This window comes from Mytilus californianus, unplaced genomic scaffold (assembly GCF_021869535.1).
Source record: "Mytilus californianus isolate M0D057914Y unplaced genomic scaffold, xbMytCali1.0.p SCAF_4, whole genome shotgun sequence".
NCBI classification, from domain to species: Eukaryota; Metazoa; Mollusca; class Bivalvia; order Mytilida; family Mytilidae; genus Mytilus; species Mytilus californianus.
The window spans coordinates 39,719,870-39,740,970 of record NW_026262690.1 but is presented as its reverse complement, the minus strand read 5'-3'; the positions used below and the strand labels follow the sequence as shown (position 1 = coordinate 39,740,970).

The 21,101-nt window shown below is 33.6% G+C and overlaps 1 protein-coding gene across 2 annotated transcripts in view; it reads left to right on the top strand.

The window, feature by feature from the left end:
- Nucleotides 1-1,950: 1,950 nt before the first annotated feature.
- Nucleotides 1,951-21,101, top strand: part of LOC127738004 (sodium-dependent multivitamin transporter-like) — a 42,708-nt gene continuing 23,557 nt past the window's right edge. Inside the window, exons 1-8 of one of the 2 annotated variants that reach the window (XM_052249008.1) lie at nucleotides 1,951-2,169; nucleotides 6,341-6,402; nucleotides 6,678-7,042; nucleotides 8,518-8,586; nucleotides 13,156-13,207; nucleotides 14,839-14,906; nucleotides 15,478-15,558; nucleotides 20,633-20,706. In XM_052249008.1, the coding sequence (XP_052104968.1) occupies nucleotides 6,692-7,042; nucleotides 8,518-8,586; nucleotides 13,156-13,207; nucleotides 14,839-14,906; nucleotides 15,478-15,558; nucleotides 20,633-20,706 (695 nt within the window). In that variant the 5' untranslated portion in view covers nucleotides 1,951-2,169; nucleotides 6,341-6,402; nucleotides 6,678-6,691. Of the gene's footprint in view, nucleotides 2,241-6,340; nucleotides 6,403-6,677; nucleotides 7,043-8,517; nucleotides 8,587-13,155; nucleotides 13,208-14,838; nucleotides 14,907-15,477; nucleotides 15,559-20,632; nucleotides 20,707-21,101 lie in introns of both variants that reach the window. The other variant, XM_052249007.1, reaches the window with a different exon arrangement.

The following is a 21,101-nucleotide window of genomic DNA, read 5'->3' as shown; positions in this document are numbered from 1 at the left end:
ACCAACGACAACCAATGAATAATAGACTCCAGTTGACTTGGGACAGACAGACACAGAATGTGGCGATGTTAAACATGTTAGCAAGAGCTCAACCCTTCCCTAAACTGGCACAGTGGTGAAAGAGTACAACAAAAAACAGTAACAAATCACACCAGTCGATCAGTTCTGTTGGGGATGTTTTTAGTTCAGTTTGTTCTTTCTGATAATGACTGTGTCTCACTAATTACGATAGTTTTGGCAATTATGCGTTTTAAACGGTTAACCTTAAAATGGTTTTCTGTGACGGATTATTTGTCATTTCAGTATACGAGAAACATTTTCGCCGTGAATCTGTCTGCTAAGACATCCGACGATTTGGTAAGTAGTTGACGTTGCAGTAATAAATTCGTCTCGCAAATTGCGTTGCGTAATGAAATTTTGTTGACGTGGCGTTATCAGTACAGGTTGACCTGGTCATGGGTAGTCATTTACAAATCTCTATGTCCATACCGTTGCTGCTAATACTTATAGGGGGATTTCTGACGTAAAATTGTCTAGCAACATTACGTTGACTTATTCCTGGCTGCAACATTCTTATGGCTTGATTCAGATTTTCATCACTCAGTCTTGGCAATATGAAAACGCAACATTTGTTTTACTCATTTTGAGTGTTGGTAGTGATGCAAAGAAATATTTCACCAAGAAAAAACTTTAGTAAGTCGGCAATAAATGGGGTGAAATAGTGCCCATAGGAATACCTACAACCTGTTGATAAACTATATTCATGATATTGCCAAAACGTACATGGATGTTGTCGAGGATAAAATTTAAAGCTTTAATTATCTCACCACACTTCCAGTGAATATATCAAGCATATTTACTATTTTCATTATAGAAGAAGGCTTTACACGAGTTGCGGCAAATAAATTCACAATCAGATTTTTCAAAAGAACATTTAATTGAAAGAGAAATAAAATGTCTAGAGTCAAAAAGTTGTAACTGTCAACAGATTGAAAGGACCATCAAAATCATGTTATTTATTCAAAACAACACTCCAAAAATAATAATTTCCATAATTTGCATACGCTTTATTACAAAAGTTAATGATAAGATCTTTGATAGTAGTAAGGGAACTAGTGTGGAGCACTGAAAGGTTGTGTTATTGTTTCGCGAAAATTTGACATAACAGGATATATTTTTCTACTGATTTCAATCATTAGCTTGAAAACGAGTTCCATTGACTCCTGGTTTTTAAAATGACATTTAGCCTCATTATGTAGAATGATTCTTTATACTATTTTTAAGGGAAAAATCACCGATCAATTTAGATGAATAAACAGTAAAAACGGCCGGTTTTTCTAAATTCATGATTTTTTATGTAGATCATTTCCAAAGAATTGTTTTACAAATTTGATGTATAACGATGTAAAGAAAATATTCCAAAATGGTTTCATACACACAAAAAAACGCTTGTGTTTATCTTTTGAAACAAAAAAGGGAGCTAGGTATTTCTACCCAAAGTATACAAATGTAAAAAAAAAAAAAATATTTTGAGTAAATATCTATAAATAGGACCACATTTATCTCTACATTTAGCACTTTTATAACATATTTGAATTAATCAGGTAAAAAATAACTTGTATGCAAATTTTTGTCCCCGCTAAAAATTGAATGTAAAATTGAATGTCGGAGCTTATTCTACATGTGTCCGTGTAATCTTGCAACAGTTTATATATATCAGTCTCTTATAATTCTTAAGAGAATGGCAATTGTCTATTAACATTGAAAATTGTTTAAGTGTTGTGTACATACTCTTTATATATATATGAACTGTTTACCCACTGCACGTGCCGACTACCCTCAGTTAACACTTCCATAAAAAATATTTATTTGATTACAGTTATGCCGCTTACTGAAACATCTGGTATATTCCTTCAGTTTAACCTTTGACCCGTGTTATATAGTATCAACATAATGAGTGTTTTAATTGTATAGCTACAGCTGGGGTGTCCATTTCAATAATAATATGTCAAAGTTATTATTAATGGTTTGACCAGGTGTCAAACGCCAGAGTGACCCTCGAGGATTGACCACTGAACAAGACACTGATTTGTTTACCAGATTTCTCCATTGAAGGCTTCAATGACCAGTATTTTATTAATTTTACGTGTTTACAGCTGTCCACCGAAGGTTTGAATTAATATTTCCTATAAACTACTACTTTGGTTTGGATATTTTTTCAGTCTTATTTCAATATCAATGTAAGTATTTCTTGTTGTAATCGCTACATTGTTCTATTTTTTAAAGTTTTAATTGAATTAATTTGATTTCATACGCTGACTTTAAATAACTTATGTTATAACAGAGAGAGAGAAGATATCAAGGAGCAGATAAATTATAAATCCAATAAAAACAGACAACACCACATGGGCAAAAATTTAAATGACGAAAAGAAAAACATCAATAACGTTCAAAACATTACACAGAAACACGAACGTTATGTAATATGTAGTTACAACGAGGGATAGGTGTTTCTGGATAAGAAAACCCGACGGCCGTTGGCCGTAGGGGTTTCTTATCCAGACACGCCGTATCCCGAGGTGTATAACTAACTTACACCCGATACTAAACCCTATATTTGTTAACATTGATTATTGAAAGAAAAAGAGCGGATAGCATATTTATTGACAATAGCAAACCATGATTTATAAGATTTTTTTTTACATGAAACCCCACTAGTAACCTTACTTTGGCTATCTTCGTTCAAACTTTGACAAGTGAGTAGATTTTACAAATGTCAAAGTTGCTGTTTTGCATATTCCCGTTAAATCCATGTACTAATATGGATCAGCAGGTCAAGGTTGATCGTTTCGTGCATTCTTATTGCAAAAAAAAAAATGCATCATGCTCCTTGTATGCATTTGTCAATATGGACGGGTATAAGACGGACGACATTTTGAGTCAAGCGTTGGATTTGGTAGAAGAGACTAAAGATAAAGGCAATATTATAACTCAAAAGTACTCACCTGTATCAGTTTAATGAAGGTAATCATAAATGTATTTTATATGTTACGGGTTTTTTAAAAAAAAAGCCCCCCCCCCCCCCTCTTCTCAAGAATAAACAAACATTCATATTCGGGCATACTGAGGGATAGGTGTGTCTGGATTCTCCGTTTTTTAGATCAATGCTTTCGAATAGAGACATATGACTCGGATCAAAAATTTTATCTTCAAGCAAAGGAGTATTTAAAGGATTTGTTTTTTTTATTCAAAATAGATGCTTAATATTTTATTTCGCTTTTGGAATTTCCTAAAATGTGTTGTTTTTTTTTTTAATATCTTGAAACGACTTGTAGTGAACATTATTAGTAATTTCTTATGTTCTTGCTTTTTAAAAAATAATCAATTTCTATTGTTGTGAATAACAATGGACTGAGTTTTCACGGGATGTAGAAGCAGGGGTTTCCAGAAACCCCGCTCGTCACACCCTGTGGTCAAAATCCATTGTTATTCGTAACAATAGATATATTCAATTTACACTTGCTATGAAGTATAACAATTTACACCCCAGTTCTATTGTTATACTTCATAGTTTCTATTTCTGAAACAAGTGTAAATTGAATAGATCTATTGTTACGAATAACAAAGGATTTTGTCCACAGGCTGTGACGAGCGGGGTTTCTGGAAACCCCTGCTTCTACATCCCGCAAACAAAGTCCATTGTTATTCGTAACAATAGAAATTGATTTTTTTTTAAATAGCATGAACATTAGAAACTACTAATAGTGTTCACTACAAATTGTTTCAAGATATTAAAAAAACACATTTTAGGAAATTCCAATTGCGAAAAAAGATTAAGCATCTATTTTGAATACAAAAATAATCCTTTAAATACTCCTTTGCTTGAAGGTAATCTTTTTTATCCCAGTCATATGTCTCTATTCTAAAGCATTGGTCTTTTAAAAAAAAAAGGGGATTCTAACTCCCGGGACCCCCCTCCCCCGGTTACCCATTGGCCGATCTGGGGGTGGGGGTTCCGCGGTTTGGACCCGACTTTTATTTAAAAGATCAATGCATTTGAATGGTTGGACCCCCCCCCCCCCCCCCCTTTTTTTTCTCTTGAGTTGGGAACCCCAAGCTGGATCAGCCCCTGTTTGCCCCCAAAAAGGGAGTTCCTAAATATTAAATCTGTATCTTTGTATGTTGAGCGTGTCTGATAGTCGGGTCACACCTATCCCTTAGTATGTCCGAATATGAATGTTTGTTTATTTTGAGAAGAGGGGAGGGGGGGGGGGGGTGGTTATAAAACCGTAAGATATAAAATACAGTTATGATTACCTTTATTACACTGATACAGGTAAGTACTTTGGGTTATAATATAGCCTTTATCTTAAGTCTCTTCTACCAAATCCAACGCTTGCCACAAAATGTCGTCCGTCTTAGACCCGTCCATATTGACATCTGCATACAAGGAGCATGATGTATTTTTTGTTTGTAATAAGAATACACGAAACGGTCAACCTTGACCCGCTGGTCCATTTTAGCACAGGATTTAACGGGAGTATGCAAAACAACTTTGACATTTGTAAAATATACTCACTTGTCAAAGTTTGAACAAAGATACCCTAAGAAAGGTTACTAGTGGGGTTTCATGTAATAAAAAAAAATTCTTATAAATCATGGTTTGATATTGTCAATAAATATGCTATCGGTTTTTTTTTTCATTTATTAATCAATGTTAACAAATAATGGGTTTAGAATGGGGTGTAAGTTAGTTATACACCTCGGGATACGGCGTGTCTGGATAAGAAACCCCTCCGGCCTCCGGCCGACGGGGTTTCTTATCCAGACACACCTATCCCTCGGTGTATAACTATTACGGAACCGGGGTGTAATATGTGTTACAAAAAACCCTATATATTTATAAAATTCTGTTATATATTAAAATGTACATAAAAACGATAATAATTGTGACAGCGGAAATGCACATGTTGAATTATTCAGACATTAATTTTCTTTTCTTTTTTTTTTGACATCAAAAACAATGATAGTTGTTATGTAACATTTAAGTAACCCTTTTCAGAGTAAGAAAGGAGACACTATGTCATTTTTGATGATACTTGTCCAAGTTTTATACTTAGTTACCATTTTAGAATACGCAAATCAGTTATTGAAAACGGATCGACATAATTTAGGGGCTGCATTGGTTCATGCCGATATATTAATTTTATGAATACGATGAGATATGGAGCAATATTTGATGAAACTATCATGACAGTAACTTGCACTTACATGTAGTTGTTGTTATCTCTTAATTTTGTTTGTTTATGTATCATTATCTAAAGAATAAATATTTTTAGTTACTAGTATTGAATTCAATACGGCTACGTAAATCCATAGATGTATTGCTCTGAATACTCATATTTTTGTTCTTTTAAAACGTGGTATCATCGACATGCTGTAATTATATCAGACTGCTCACGTCGTATCATCGACATGCTGTAATTATATCAGACTGCTCACGTCGTATCCCTTTATTTATTGTTCCGTTGTGATTTTGTTTTATTTTGATTTAATTTGTGGAGCAATGAAAGACAGACATAAAGGTTTGGCATAGTATAGATGTACAAATCCAATGGGTTTATACTACATATATGGGCATAGTAAACTCTATATCTTGTCTTGTTGGTAATTACTTGCATCACGCATGCACATTTAACAATCTTTCCGTATCTATTTGTTCGATGTGTAACGATATTGAATGAAGTGTGGGTCAATCCACTCTTGAAAGAGGTAGCTATACTTAATAGAAAACATTTCGGTATGTCAATAAAACTGACAAACATTAGATAATTCTTTAAACATGTTAAAATAGGAAACAGGTGCAATAATACTATACTTATGTTTAGTATTGTCATGATTAAACACAGTTGCGATGAAGTTGATCTCGAAATTTTGCATTTCGGAAGTTAAAATAAGAAAAACTTAGACATATATACTCATACTTCACTTGGTCACAGCATGGAAAGTGTGCTACACAGCATAATTTCTATTATACATTATATATCGATTAGACGTTTTTTTGACAATTTTAAGGATTCAAAGTAAACCTTTAATTTTATCGCCATTACCATTAATTGCACATTTGATTGCTTGGACAATATTATAATGAATGCCCTTTATAAAAATAAGAAGCTGTGTGCGTATGATTGCGAATGAAAGACCATAGAAGCAACACCCTTTGACAATGAGCAAAACCCATATGCCGTATTGTCTGCTATAAAATGCTTCGGCATGATTTGATTGTTTGTTTTCTAGGTTACATTTGAATATTTAACATCACGTTTTATTTATATTATAGACTTACACATAATAAATAAGTTTGGAAACATACACATCACAGAGGAATAGGAATATCACAAGGTAAGGAGAGAATATCTCTTAATACTTTTGTACTCTTCCAACTGCTAAATTTTCTCAATTATAGAAAAATATCTATCTTAAGAAAATGTTACAGTATTGTCCCCTATAGATCTAAAAAGGCTTGTTATTCTTTAACAGAGCAGCGAACATCCTAAATGAATATAGGGAAGAAAACTACCACGTGACAATTCAAGTAATAAGCAAACCATATATTTAATTTTATATAACATGATATTCTGTCTTTGATGTATTGTCGTGCTGTCTATGTTTTACAGAGAGTTGAGAAAGTATGGCACTTGTTCAAGAATCGCTTGGCTTTTCTGTCGCCGATTATGTCATCTTTTCCTTGACGATAGCCATTTCAATTGGAATCGGAATATATCATGCTTTTACTGGAGGAAAACAAAGAACAGCTTCCGAGTATTTAGTAGGGAATAGAAAAATGAGTATACTTCCGGTTACACTTTCCCTGATTGTTTCGTTTGAATCATCTATTATGATGTTAGCATATCCGGCAGAAGTATATACATATGGTATTATGTTTTTGCTGACCAGTCTTGGCTTTATGTTTGCAACATTATTAGCTACTAGAATAGTAGTGCCATTAATTCACCCATTGAAAATAACAAGTGTTTATGAGGTAAGTGGAAGCTAAATTATTACTTTTATCAGTGGTTACACGCGATACCTAACACACCTGGAATAAGGGTAATGTTTTCATGCTCTTTTTATGCACTAAACTCACATTCCTTGGACTGATTCAAATGTGTTATCCGGTGTCCCAAGATCTCAATATTGGTATTTTACATTCTAGATCGAACCTCAACTATACGATTACAGTTAAGAATGATATATCTCCGTGCAATATACTGATACATCTTTTCTGCTATTAATAAGATTCTGTGACAGCATCTTTTTATCCTACATTGAATTAAATAAAATGATTAAAATCGTAACAACCAAGGAAGCTTTACGATAAATAAAATAATTTATTTAGGAAGAGAGTACACGATTGTATATATCTGTATATGACTGAATTGATGGTATAACAACACCGCTTTTTCCTCAAGTCATAAAAGTTTGTTACCTTTTTTAAACTCATATCCACAATACAGAAGTGTGCGTTTCCATTAACAGTTTAATTGATTGTTATTTGCCTAACGTTCAGTGACACATATTACATCTTGTATATTCCAGTAGAAATCAAACAATTTATCAATTACGCAGATTCTATAAAGGTGGTCGGTCGAGATGAAAGGCAGTAAACTGCATGCAGTGCAAAAAGGGTGTGTTGAGTTTACTTTGTATAGGCAAACATCTTGCCCGACACCAGATCAATTGCTTACCCCTCAAAGATGTGTTCAATAGCTCTTTGACGTGTACAAAACATAGCACTCTCCGTTCACTGTCACCCAGTTAATGATCCCGATTCCCACTTGGCCCACGAAGGGGTAATGACTCAAGAGAAAAGAGCTGCTTTATACCAGCTTTCAGTAAAATTAATATCAGTACTATACTTCTATTTGATACAGTATACATAATTATATGCATCTATGATCTACTCATAATTATAACATAGTAAATCAAGGTTTACCATGGTAATAGAAAACCAAGGTTGTTTATTTTTATTTTCCGGCATTAGTTAATTTTGGACATAAATGTTTCTATGAAATTAATCTCTGTTTATAACTACAAAACATTTCGGCCCTTTATATGAAATATTATTCTTGCATTCTTGATATATTAAGTAAAGGTGTCTTACTGTGAACTAGTTTCTCTCTGTATGCACGTTTAAGAAACCTGGAACAACTCTTTGAGGGGTCCGTATGTGCCTGTTGAAAGGTACGGTCTAATCCATATCTAACATGTCCTCTTTTTCTAGGGGTAGCCTTATAGTATCCCATCCTTCTTCTAATACATATGCCACTGGACGTTAAGCTGACAACAACCATTCTTCACAGTTAATAAAAAATAATATTTGCTTGTTATATTAATGTTAGCTTGCCTCTATGTTGTCGATCGAAAATCCCATGAACTAAACAAAAAAGCTAACCGTGGCACATTTATAAACATTCTAATTCACAAAAATTAACCCATATTGTTTCAATTTTTCAGTATTTGGAACTCCGTTATCAAAGTAAAGGAGTGCGACTGTTAGGAACTGTTCTAGGAACACTTTATTCAGTATGTAAATCTTATGCAATTTCGTAGGAACATTTTATTTCAATCTCTTATATCCATGCATGCCTTTTTTAATTTGACTTCCGATTAGTGTAGACTTATATATACTTGTAATGATTGATAATAATTTATGAGTTTTAGGGATTTTTGTAAGCGACATGAGCTACCAACGAATTAATTTCATAAAAAAAATATTATTCACATATGAATGTATAAAGAAGATATGGGGAATACGTTAATAAGACAACAACGCAACAACAAAACTACACAATAAACAAAAGACAACTAGAGGTCAACAGAGTTCTAAATTAACCGAGTTTAGTGAAATGTTGCGATAAACAGGGCCGAACTATCAAACATATATTGCCCATAAGTGAGAATGGCGTCTTCGTTTTGTCCATTGGAAGTTTGGAATATTTTGTCTCTGATCTAAAGATTTAAGTTTTTAAACGAAAATGTTTAACCAGACTGTCTATTTAACAATTTGTTACTTTTGAATTAGTTCCCGAAAGTATAAAATTGTTTCAACAAAATGCGTTGAGAAAACTTCAGTTGTTCAATTCATGAAGATTTAATTTTCCCATTGTGATCTTTAAATTTCTGTGTAGCAACATTCCAGCAGCGCCTGCAAATGGCAGTATATTTCTTCTAGGATTTCCTTGAAAGAGAGCTGCTGCTAAAGTTAGCTATAGAACTAAGGGTTCCAAATGGTAAAGTTGAGATCATCCCTTCGAAAGTTTTACGGACGCCATCATGATTTTGTTGATCGTTATGTAATATCTGTGTCACAGACGACAACTGATAGGTTGCACTTGTCGTTGCCATGAATACCTCCTCTTTTACTCGGTTGTGACATCACCGATGTATCATGCAATTAACATCAAGACGGTTACCACTATTGGATCAGGAACTGTTGACCCTTCCGGAGCACCTGAGTTCACCCATATAAACTTTTGTTTTAAAGGAGTTCGTCTTGTTTCCTCTGTAGTGTTATATTTGTGCTTTTTTACTTCTGAATGCCTGTGTTGTCTTTATTGGTTAAATCTTTTCATCCTTTAACATGTTTAATCATAGAAAAACTCTCTGTTTTCATTTAAAATTTTCACATCCTTGAAATTATAGGGTTAAAGAACATACATGTACTGATTATTTTTTATACGACCGCAAAAAAATTTTTGTGGTCGTATATTGGTATGACGTTGGCGTCGTCGTCGTCGTCGTCCGGCGTCGTCGTCGTCGTCGTCGTCGTCCGGCGTCGTCCGAAGACACATTGGTTTTCGCACTCTAACTTTAGTTTAAGTGAATGGATCTTTATGAAATTTTACCACAAGGTTCAATACCACAAAAGGAAGGTTGGGATTGATTTTGGGGGTTATGGTAATAACAGTAAAGGAATTAGGGGCCAAAAAGGGGCCAAAAATAAGCATTTTTGTAACTTCCAGACATAACTTGTGTGTTAGTGTATGGATCTCTCTGACATTGTACCACAAGGTTCCATATCACTAAAGGAATGCTGGGATTGATTTTGGGGGTAATTGTCTCCAAATTTTAGGAATTAGGGGCCAAAAAAGGGGCAAAAAACAAGCATTTTTCTAGTTTCATGACAATAACTTGTGTGTAAGTGTATGGATCTTTCTGAAATTGTACTACAAGGTTCCATATCACAAAGGGAAAGCTGGGTTTGAGTTTGGGGGTAATTGCCCTAAACGTTTAGGAATTTGGAGCCAAAAAGGGGCCAAAAAACACATTTTTTTCTAGTTTCCAGACAATAACTTGTGTTCAAGTGTATGGATCTCTCTGAAATTGTACTGCAAGGTACCATACCACAAAGGGAAGGCTGGGATTGAGTTTGGGGGTGATGAATCATAATGGGGGTTCAAAAAATTTGGGGGGGGGATTTATTATTTTTTCCTTTTTTTTCTTTTTTTCCTTTTTTGTTTCTTTTAAAATTTTCCATTTTAAGTTGGTTATTTCTGATTTATATTTAAAATCAAATTATAATGATATGGTAGGAGATACACACCAAACAGGATGTGTAAATTATTATATAATAAGTATTGTGCAATAGCAAGAAATTTTCAATTGCACAGTATTGCACAATAGCAAGAAATCTTCAATTGCACAGTATTGCGCAATAGCAAGAAATCTTCAATTGCACAGTATTGCGCAATAGCAAGAAATATCCAATAGCACAATATTGCGCAATAGCAAGAAATTGTCAATTGTACAGTATTGCGCAATAGCAAGAAATATTTAATAGCACAGGATTGTGCAAAAGAAGATACTTCCTATAAATTGCTTATTTCTTGACCAATTTCAATGGGGTTTTATTCTTGATTTCATGGGGTTCTTTAATATGCTGAATCTAACCGTGTATTTAGTTTTTGGATATTGGGCCCCGTTTTTAGATTGGTCCACATTGAGGTCCAAAGGGTCCAAAATTAAACTTTGTTTGATTTCATCAAAAATTGAATTATTGGGGTTCTTTGATATGCCGAATCTAACTGTGTATTTAGATTCTTAAATTTTGGTTCCGTTTTCAAATTGGTCTACATTAAGGTCCAAAGGGTCCAAAATTAAACTTAGTTTGATTTTAACAAAAATTGAATTCTTAGGGTTCTTTGATATGCTGAATCTAAACATGTATTTAGATTTTTGATTATGGGCCCAGTTTTCAAGTTTGTCCAAATCGGGGTCCAAAATTAAACTTTGTTTGATTTCAACAAAAATTGAATATATGGGGTTCTTTGATATGCTGAATCTAACCATGTATTTAGATTTTTGATTTTTGGGCCCCGTTATCAACTTTGTCCACATTGAGGTCAAAAGGGTCCAAAATTAAACTTTGTTTGATTTCATCAAAAATTGAATTATTGGGGTTCTTTGATATGCCGAATCTAACTGTGTATTTAGATTCTTAATTTTTGGTTCCGTTTTCTAATTGGTCTACATTAAGGTCCAAAGGGTCCAAAATTAAACTTAGTTTGATTTTAACAAAAATTGAATTCTTAGGGTTCTTTGATATGCTGAATCTAAACATGTATTTAGATTTTTGATTATGGGCCATAATAGGTGAATGTCCAATTTAAAATTTTTAAGTTCTTAAGACTACATTCAATCTGTGTTAGAAACCTATGCTGTGTCAAATATTTAATCACAATCCAAATCCAAAGCTGTATCAAGCTTGAATGTTGTGTCCATACTTCCCCCAACTGTTCAGGGTTCGACCTCTGCGGTCGTATCAAGCTGCGCCCTGCGGAGCATTTTATTTAAGTTTGTAACGTCTTACGGTTAGGCAAGAGACATTTATCATTCCACCATTGAAGATGCCTTATCACTAGATATGACTCATCAATGTATTTTAACAAGAGGAACCCTTCAGTTGCTTAGCATCTGAGTTAACCACGTGTTAAGGGATGTTTGTGTTGCTCAATATTTAGTATTTAGTGATTGGTGGACTGTTGTTTGTCTTTTCGTCTTTTATCTTTTTGTCCAAGGTATCGAATGTTTTTATTCGACGTATGTCTTTTTTATTTATCCCATTTGTATCATCTCCCTATTTTTTTCTTTTTCTGTCGTGGAAGTTTTTTATGTGGATTTATAAAAACAATTCAATGCACGTTATTCTAAATGTTTATAGGTATCTGTTGTTTTCATGAACTGAAACCTTTTCAATGTTAGGATTCCATTTGCTGTTGTTTTTTTCTTTTCGTTTAGGAAACGTTTCACAGGTAAAATAGTATTTCGCCAGAAAGTTTCACTAACTGACTATTTAGATCGTTCCATTTGTTTTACTCAGAAAATCAGGGAATTATACTTTTGACATTGTTTCATAAAATCATGACACTCCTGTCAAGCTCTTATTGTTTGCACATAAAAATAAGGAGATGTGGTATGATTGCCAATGAGACAACTATCCACCAAAGTTCAAATGAATTGGATGAACGCAATTATAGACAACCGTACGCCCTTCATCAATGAGAAAAATCCATACCGTATAGTCGGCTATAAAAGGCCCCGATTTGAAAAATTTGAAACGATTCAATTGAGAAAACTAACGGCCTAATTTATAACTAAATAATTTACGAAAAACAAATATGACAGACATGAACCAACGACAACCTCTGAACTACAGGTTCCTGACTTGGGACAGGCACATAAAGAACGTGTGGGAGTTAAACATGTTTGTTTGTGAGCGCTCAACCCTACCCCTAACCTGGGACAGTGGTGTTACATCACAACATAAGAACAAACTATAAAAAATCAGTTGTAACATATATTTAAAACTGATGGGTCTGTTGTAGACAAAACGAGCGTCTGGCGTACAAAAGTTTAAGCCTGGTATCTACAATGAGTTAATACTAATATCTTAGCATTTAAAATTGTTTTGAAGCTAGCAATTCCCTTTGAGATTTTAGAACTAGCTGCATACGTTTTAAATATTAAAAAATCAACCGACTATAGATATCAATGTCTTTGATGTACAACTGCATATATATACTAGATTAGTTATGACTACTTGAGTGCTGAGCTTGCGGTTTATGTATCAAAATAGTAATATTTACATTACAGTTGATATATATGGGATTTGTTTTGTATGGACCAAGTTTAGCTATCGAAGCAGGTATGATATAACTATTACGGAAATTTGATCTGAATTGCAATATTTGAAAACTATGTCAAACAATATCTATATATACTACATAATTTCAATTTGTGATAAAAGTTGTAACAGATAAAAATATATATAGGTCAGAAAAATACTACTATACAACCCGCTCCACCAAAAAAAAACAAAACAAAAAAAAAACAAAAACAAACCCCATAAAACAAAAAGAAAAGAAAAAAAAGACTTAACGGCATTGCTTAAATAAAGTTCTCTCACAGAAGTTGTTAGGAACCTTTGATTCTCAAAAAGGGTAATAAGAAGACTTGACCTTCGTTGTTGAATAAATTTAAACAACTTCTCATCTTAAACTACTGGACACCCCTACCCCACAAAAAAAAAAAAAAAACAAAAAAAAACAAACAAACACAAAAAACAAAAAGGAAAAAAAAGGACAGAAAGAAAGACTCCACCACATTGCTTAAATTAAGTTCTCTGAAAGAAGTTACTATAGAATCGATTTAAAATTTATAAGGTAAATATTCCTGATACTTACACGAGCAATGATATATGTATTCATTCCTTCATGTTTTATTTATTTTTTAACTGACTACATATCAGGTGATAAAAAGTAAAATATGTTAACTCTTTCGATAGTTCGATATGCTCAATTCGCATGCAATATTTTTGTCTCGCCTTGACGGAGTCAAAAAGTGAGACATAGGTATGCTGTTTCCGGCGCCGGCGGCGTCAACAATGTATTAGTTTGTGATTAGGTCTAGTTCATGGTGAACCACTAGTGGTAGGTCAATGCTATTTGGTATGCAGTTGTATTAGCATTAGCACATCTCATTACAATGGAGATTATTTGGCCCCGCCCCCTCATTCATGGTCTATTGACTTTGAAACTTTTGCTTAGTTTTCATGTATTAGTTTTTGTTTAGGTCAGTTTAAGGGGAACTGTTAGTGGTAGGTCAATGATAATTGGTATGCAGTTGTATAAGCATTAGCACATCTCATTTCCATGGAGAATATCTGGTCCTTATCCCTCAGTCATGGTCTATTGACTTTGAAACTTTGCTTAGTTTACATGTATTAGTTTGTGATAAGGTCAGTTTAAGATGAACGACTAATGTTAAGTCAATAATATTCGGTATGCAAATGTATTGGCATTTGCAAGTTTCATTTCCATGGAGATTATTTAACCCACGGTCCCCACCCCCTAATTATGGTTCATTGACTTTGAAACTTTTATATAGTTTACAAGTTAATGTTTGTGTTTAGGTTTGTTTAAAGGGAACGACTTATGAAAAGTCAATGGTATTTGGTTTGCAGTTGTATTAGCATTGGCACAACTTATTTCCATAGCCCTGTACATTCAGTCATGGTTCATTGACTTTGAATATTTGCATAACTTACATGTTAAAGTATTGCTATCTTAATTTCAACATTTGCATTATTAAAATAACAAATAGGCGAGACATATCTCTGTGTTAACAGTTTATTTGATAATCAGAAAGAACGTTCATATACTACCCAATTCAGAAGATGCTCAGTTTGAAAAAGAAATACCATATTACACCGGTATAATTAAAACTAGTAAGTCTGCGTAAAGTAGAAAATACTGATTTTCTCTATTTCATTTGTAGTGACAGATTTCCCGTTCTGGGCATCCGTTTTGTGCATTTCAGCTGCATCAGTTGTATATACTGCTATTGTAAGTTGTAAGAATCGTAAGTTAAAATTAAAACAAAGAGTAGAAATTATCAAATTCAAATGAATCATTTAATGGGTTGTATAGATTGTTTATGTGTGTATAGTTTCAACTTTTTTATTATATATCTCGGATTACCTTTATTTCATTGTATTTGCAAAAGAGTGAAAAAGAAATCCACACAGTACAAATATTATCAAGAACGTCCTTTGAGGTTTTGAACGAGGAATATTCATTTAGCTCTGCCAAATTTTATTAACAGGTACCTCGTGCGCATTAGTTGTGCTGTGGTCTGTTAACAGCCATGTGTTAAAATAAGTTCACAAAGCCTCATCGTTAATTCAAGCTGACACACTCGACATCAGTTCGACCTCGTATAATCCATTTTCACGTTTTTCACCCGGACTGAAATATTCAGAATGAATTTGATAATCAAGCTGAATTCATCTTTTTTATGATCATGTTATGTTAAATACCTATGGCATTTTGTTGTTGTTATTTTCAGCCCAGCTTTTAAGTGAGAGTTACTTTATTATGCATCTTTTTGCTTCAAGCACTTTATATTTCGTTAAAGGGTGGGATCAAGGCAGTTATATGGACTGATGTATTCCAATGTTTGATTATGTTTACTGGTGTTTTTGCTGTAATTATTAAGGTGAGTGTAAGCAAAAGTTAATCAATGTTCAGGCTTTTTACAACACAACATTTTTTATCGGATGGGATAAATTTTACGAAACCAATACACGATGTTAGTATATAGCGTTTGTATTGCACGTCTCCTTATTTTTACATCGGATGTGACCTTGAGAGGTAATACCGGTGTTATGTTGACGCAGAAATTTCCTTGCTTTTTGACTGATAACCGAACGTATATAAATTACGCGGATATTATCGAGTGCAAAATAACAATCCTTATCGCTTGGTTGTAACATATTAATTTCATCAAAAAATATTCATGAAAATAATTTTTAAGAATATAGATAAATGAGATGAACATTTTTTGTCGTGAGAAATATATATATCAATAATAAATCATGAATACCGAAAATTTGCGTTAACGCATGCTGAAGAATATCTCGAGAACTTTTTGCAGTAAAAGCGGGAAAATATGAATGCCTACTCAAATCCAATCTATTAGAAAAACGAATTATTACAGAAGAGTGTCCACCATGCACTTGCACTGCACTATCATTAGAATAGTAGAAAAGAATGATATATAAATGGATGAAAATTTGCCTGTAGAGTTATTAAGATGATCTGCTATATATATATATATAACTGTTATACAAATATAAGTTTAATATATAACAACAAACCAGAGTATACTGATAACAAATGATTATTACTATACTATATATAAAAATATTAATTTTCGCGAACCATTTAGGTCACGTAAATTCCATTTTTTGCCATCAGTAAGGAGAGTTGTACAAATAATGTGAATACACAGAACCCCGATCCAATTCATCTTTTGCTAAAAGTATTTATCATTTTCTGTTTTGTATCTCCTAACATCATTCCATTTTTCTCTAATTTCGATTAAAATATGCCAAAACCTGCAGTACAAATAGATGTATGCCCCAAATAAACATTCCCCGATTGGTTGAACTACTATGGCGTAGATGTAAAGCAACGCAAGCCTCGATGTAAAGCACACGCTTCCCAAGAGTAAGGAGAGTTGTACAAATAATGTGAATACACAGACCCCCGATCCAATAATTATCTTTTGCTTAAAGTGTTCATCATTTTCTGTTTTGTATCTACCAACAACATTCCATTTTTCTATAATCCCGATTTAAACATGTTAAAACCTGCAGTAAAACTAGATGTATGCCCCAAGTAAACATTTCCCGATTGGTTGAAAAGCTGTGGCCTCGATGTAAAGCAACGCAAGCACACGCAAAAATTTCCGTTGATATGTTGAACTTCGACCCCGGGATTCAGCCGATTCACAAAGAGATTTTCTTGCGCTCAAATGTAATTCTAAGTGAAGTATAGTAGTATCACTACAATATAATAATTATTACGGTGGGGTTGAATTCCCTGTCATTTATTCATCATCCACACAGAAACTTGTCTCAGAAAAAAATATATCTCTGTACCTTAACCTTACTTTCAGGTATAGAGATATGATTTTTTTTCTGAGACAAGTGCTTATGACCATCCACCAGAACTTGCGGTCATCCGATGTTCAGTACTTCAGTACTTTGATTATATAAATCGTATGAAACAGACACTCGTCTTGTTTTATTGTGTTGGTGAACAGCTGTTTCATTGATATATCACACATCTCTTTTATTTATACTCACAAATTAAACACAGTATATAACATACATTTAAAAAATATATAATCAAAATAATATATTCGTATATTGAAAGAAAAATATAGGGGTTGCTTTTAATTATAGTTGTCAAGTATTTTAAACAAGATAACGGCAATGCATTCCATACAATCTCAAGATGACCCTTCAGTTAAATGAGGGTTATGATGTGTTTCTGAACACCTAGTACAGGTATAGATCAACATTCATTTGGAACACGGTTAAACCTAGAAAAAGTGGTAATCCATATTATATATTACACAAAGTTTGAAAATGATGCACATAATATAAAAAATAAGAAGATGTGGTATAAGTGCCAATGAGACAGTTCTCCACAAGAGACCAAATGACACAGAAACTATTGGTCATCATACGGCCTTCAACAATGAGTAAAACCCATAGTCAGCTATAAAAGGCCCCGAAATGACAAATGTAAAACTATTCCTGCATGAACTGCTTAATCTTCCGAAGCATCCCCGATATTTCTGGGAGTTCTGGTTAAATCTTTATTTGAATGTAAAGTGTTTTTGTCGAGCCTGCGACTTTTGTCGCAGAAAGCTCGACATAGGGATAGTGATCCGGCGGCGGCGTTAGCTTACTTCTTAAAAGCTTTATATTTTAGAAGGTGGAAGGTCTGGATGCTTCATACTTTGTATATGGATGCCTCATGTTACGAAGTTTCCGTCAGTCACATGTCTAATGTCCTTGACCTCATTTTCATGGTTCAGTGACTACTTGAAAAAAAAAGTTAAGATTTTTTGTAATGTTAGATTCTCTCTTATTATAAGTAATAGGATAACTATATTTGGTATGTGCGTACCTTGCAAGGTCCTCATGCCCGTCAGACAGTTTTCACTTGACCTCGACCTCATTTCATGGATCAGTGAACAAGGTTAAGTTTTGGTGGTCAAGTCCATATCTCAGATACTATAAGCAATAGGTCTAGTATATTCGGTGTATGGAAGGACTGTAAGGTGTACATGTCCAACTGCCAGGTGTCATCTGACCTTGACCTCATTTTCATGGTTCAGTGGTTATAGTTAAGTTTTTGTGTTTTGGTCTGTTTTTCTTATACTGTATGCCATAGGTCTACTATATTTGGTGAATGGAATGATTGTAAGGTGTACATGTCTAGCGGGCAGGTGTCATCTGACCTTGACCTCATTTTCATGGTTCAGTGGTCAAAGTTAAGTTTTTTGAGTTTTGGTCTTTTTTTCTAATACTATATGCAATAGTTCAACTATATTTGGTGTATGAAAATATTTTATGATCTATTTGGCAGTCACGCAGGTTTTATTTGACCTTGACCTCATTTTCAAGGTTCATTGCTCAGTGTTAAGTTTTTGTGTTTTGGTCTGTTTTTTTTAAACTATAAGCAATAGGTCAACTATATTTGTTGTATGGAAGAATTGTTAGCTGTACATGCCTGCCTAGCATGGTTCATCTGACCTTGACCTCATGTTCATGGTTCATTGGTCAATGTTTAGTTTACTTGGTTAATGTTAAGTTTATGTGACAGTTGTAATAAAGCTTTATATTTAGGACTATCAACATAATATCAATGATTAGTAAAGAAGGCGAGACATTTCAGCGTGTGCACTCTTGTTTATAAAAGTAAGAAGATGTATGATTGCCAAGGAAACAACTTTCCACCAGAGACCAAATGACGTAGAAGTTAACAACTATAGGTCACCATACGGACTTCAACAATGAGCAAAACCCATACCGCAATGTAAGCTACAAAAGGCCCCAAAATGACAAATGTAAAACTATTCAAACGAGAAAACTAACGGCCTGATTTATGTAAAAAATAATGAACGAAAAACAAATATGATATATAGCAACAAACGACAACCACTGAATTACAGGCTCTTGACTTGGGACATTCACACACAGAATGTGACGGGGTAGAGCTAGTTTGAAGGCGCGTCAACCCCCCCCCCCCCCCCCAACCTGGGACAGTGGTGTAACAGTTCAACATAAGAACAAACTATGAAAATCAGTTAAAAAGGGCTCAACTCATCAGATCGATACAAAGCAGAAATACATCTAACAAAAAAACAGAGTGGACGTGGCAGGGTACTTATACATCCCTCCAACAAAACGACACTAAATACAGATCTGAGAGCACTCGCAGTTACTGACAGCTAGTTCAAAGCCAACAACAACTAATAAAAAAAATCATGCATCTAAGACTAAAATATCAATCAGTACACATCCAACATCCTATGGATTTAGTATAAAGACGTCATTAACAGTCAGAGAAAAACACGACCTTGTGCAATGCCAAGATGCAGGTATCGACAGATTGTAGAGCCATGCATCTATGTATATAAAATAATATTAAGTTCGATTTTAATTTACTGATAACAAAATCAATATCAATACAAATAAAAAACAATATTCAAAGATCTAATTGTAATGTTGAATTGGTAACATTTTAGAATAAGTATATTTAAAGGATCTATAAGTTTACACGGATCGTATCTAAATTTCCGGTCTCGGTAAACAACATCCCTGTAAAAATTAGGATGTGCTATCCCGTTTAAAATAAGTTTTCTAAAGGTACACCCAAACTTCCAAACCAAATCTTTATATCTGTGGAAGAATTTAATAAAGGTTTTAAGTAATTTGTGGTAACGAAATCCCTGACTTAATATTTTACCAGTAATACATAGATTACGTTCATTGACATCCAAAACGTCACAACAGACACGGGCATAGCGAACGAGTTGTGATATATAAACACCGTAAGATGGTGCCAAAGGAACATCACCGTCCAAAAAAGGAAAATTAACAATAGGGAACGAAAAATCGTCCCTTTTGTCGTAAATTTTAGTGTAGAGTTTCCCGTGTAAAACTGAAATATCTTAATCTAGGAAAGGATAGTTATTACCGTTTATATTTGATTTATTTAAAGTTAAGTTCCTTTGCTTAAATTTCGGCAGTATATTTTGAAAATTCTTGATTATTTAACGAAAAAATATCATCAAGATAACGATAAGTGTTGTTGAATTTATCAATTAAATGCAATTTAAACGGGGTCTTTACTGAGTTTGGCAATACACTGTGATTCATAACAGTACAAGAACCAGTCTGATATTAAAGGGACGCAATTGGTGCCCATAGGAATACCTACAACCTGTCGATAAACTTTTTTGCCGAAACGAACATAAATATTATCAAGGAGGACATTAACAGCTTCAATCATCTCATCACACCTCCAGTAAGTATATCTATCATATTTACCTTTCTCATTAGAGAAGAAGGCTTTAAATGAGTTGCAAATAATATATTGCATTCAGATTTACCAAACGACTGTTTAATTAATAGGAAAACTTTTGCTTGATAAGATTGTGTGGATGCATTCTATGCCATTTGACATTATCGGAATAATATATTTTCCAGGGAACTATAGACTCAGGTGGTCCAAAAGAAGTGGTAGATATTGCAGTATCTAGTGGTCGCTTAAATTTATTCAAGTGAGTGATATGTACATATTGTTACACTGGCCTAATTTTACATCTGTCCTAAAACAATTAATATGAAAATCATAATCCTGAAAATAATATACATTTTAAGTACGTTTACAAATATTCATCAAAATCAAAACTTTCTAGTTTCTAAACTTTAAGAGAAGTTGAGCAATTGAACCGTTTATCTAAATTTAACCAGAATCAGAATACTCTCTTGTTCAACTAACCATCATTTTCTTTATCAATTATTTATATAAAAAAACCTGATTATATGCACACCGTTAGAAAATTAAGATTCCGCAGAACAATTAAATTCTGATTAGTACACGAAGGAGGAGTTCAACAAACATGAGGCGTATATATAGAACTAACCTCGTCCTTAAAATGCATGCATTTTTGCC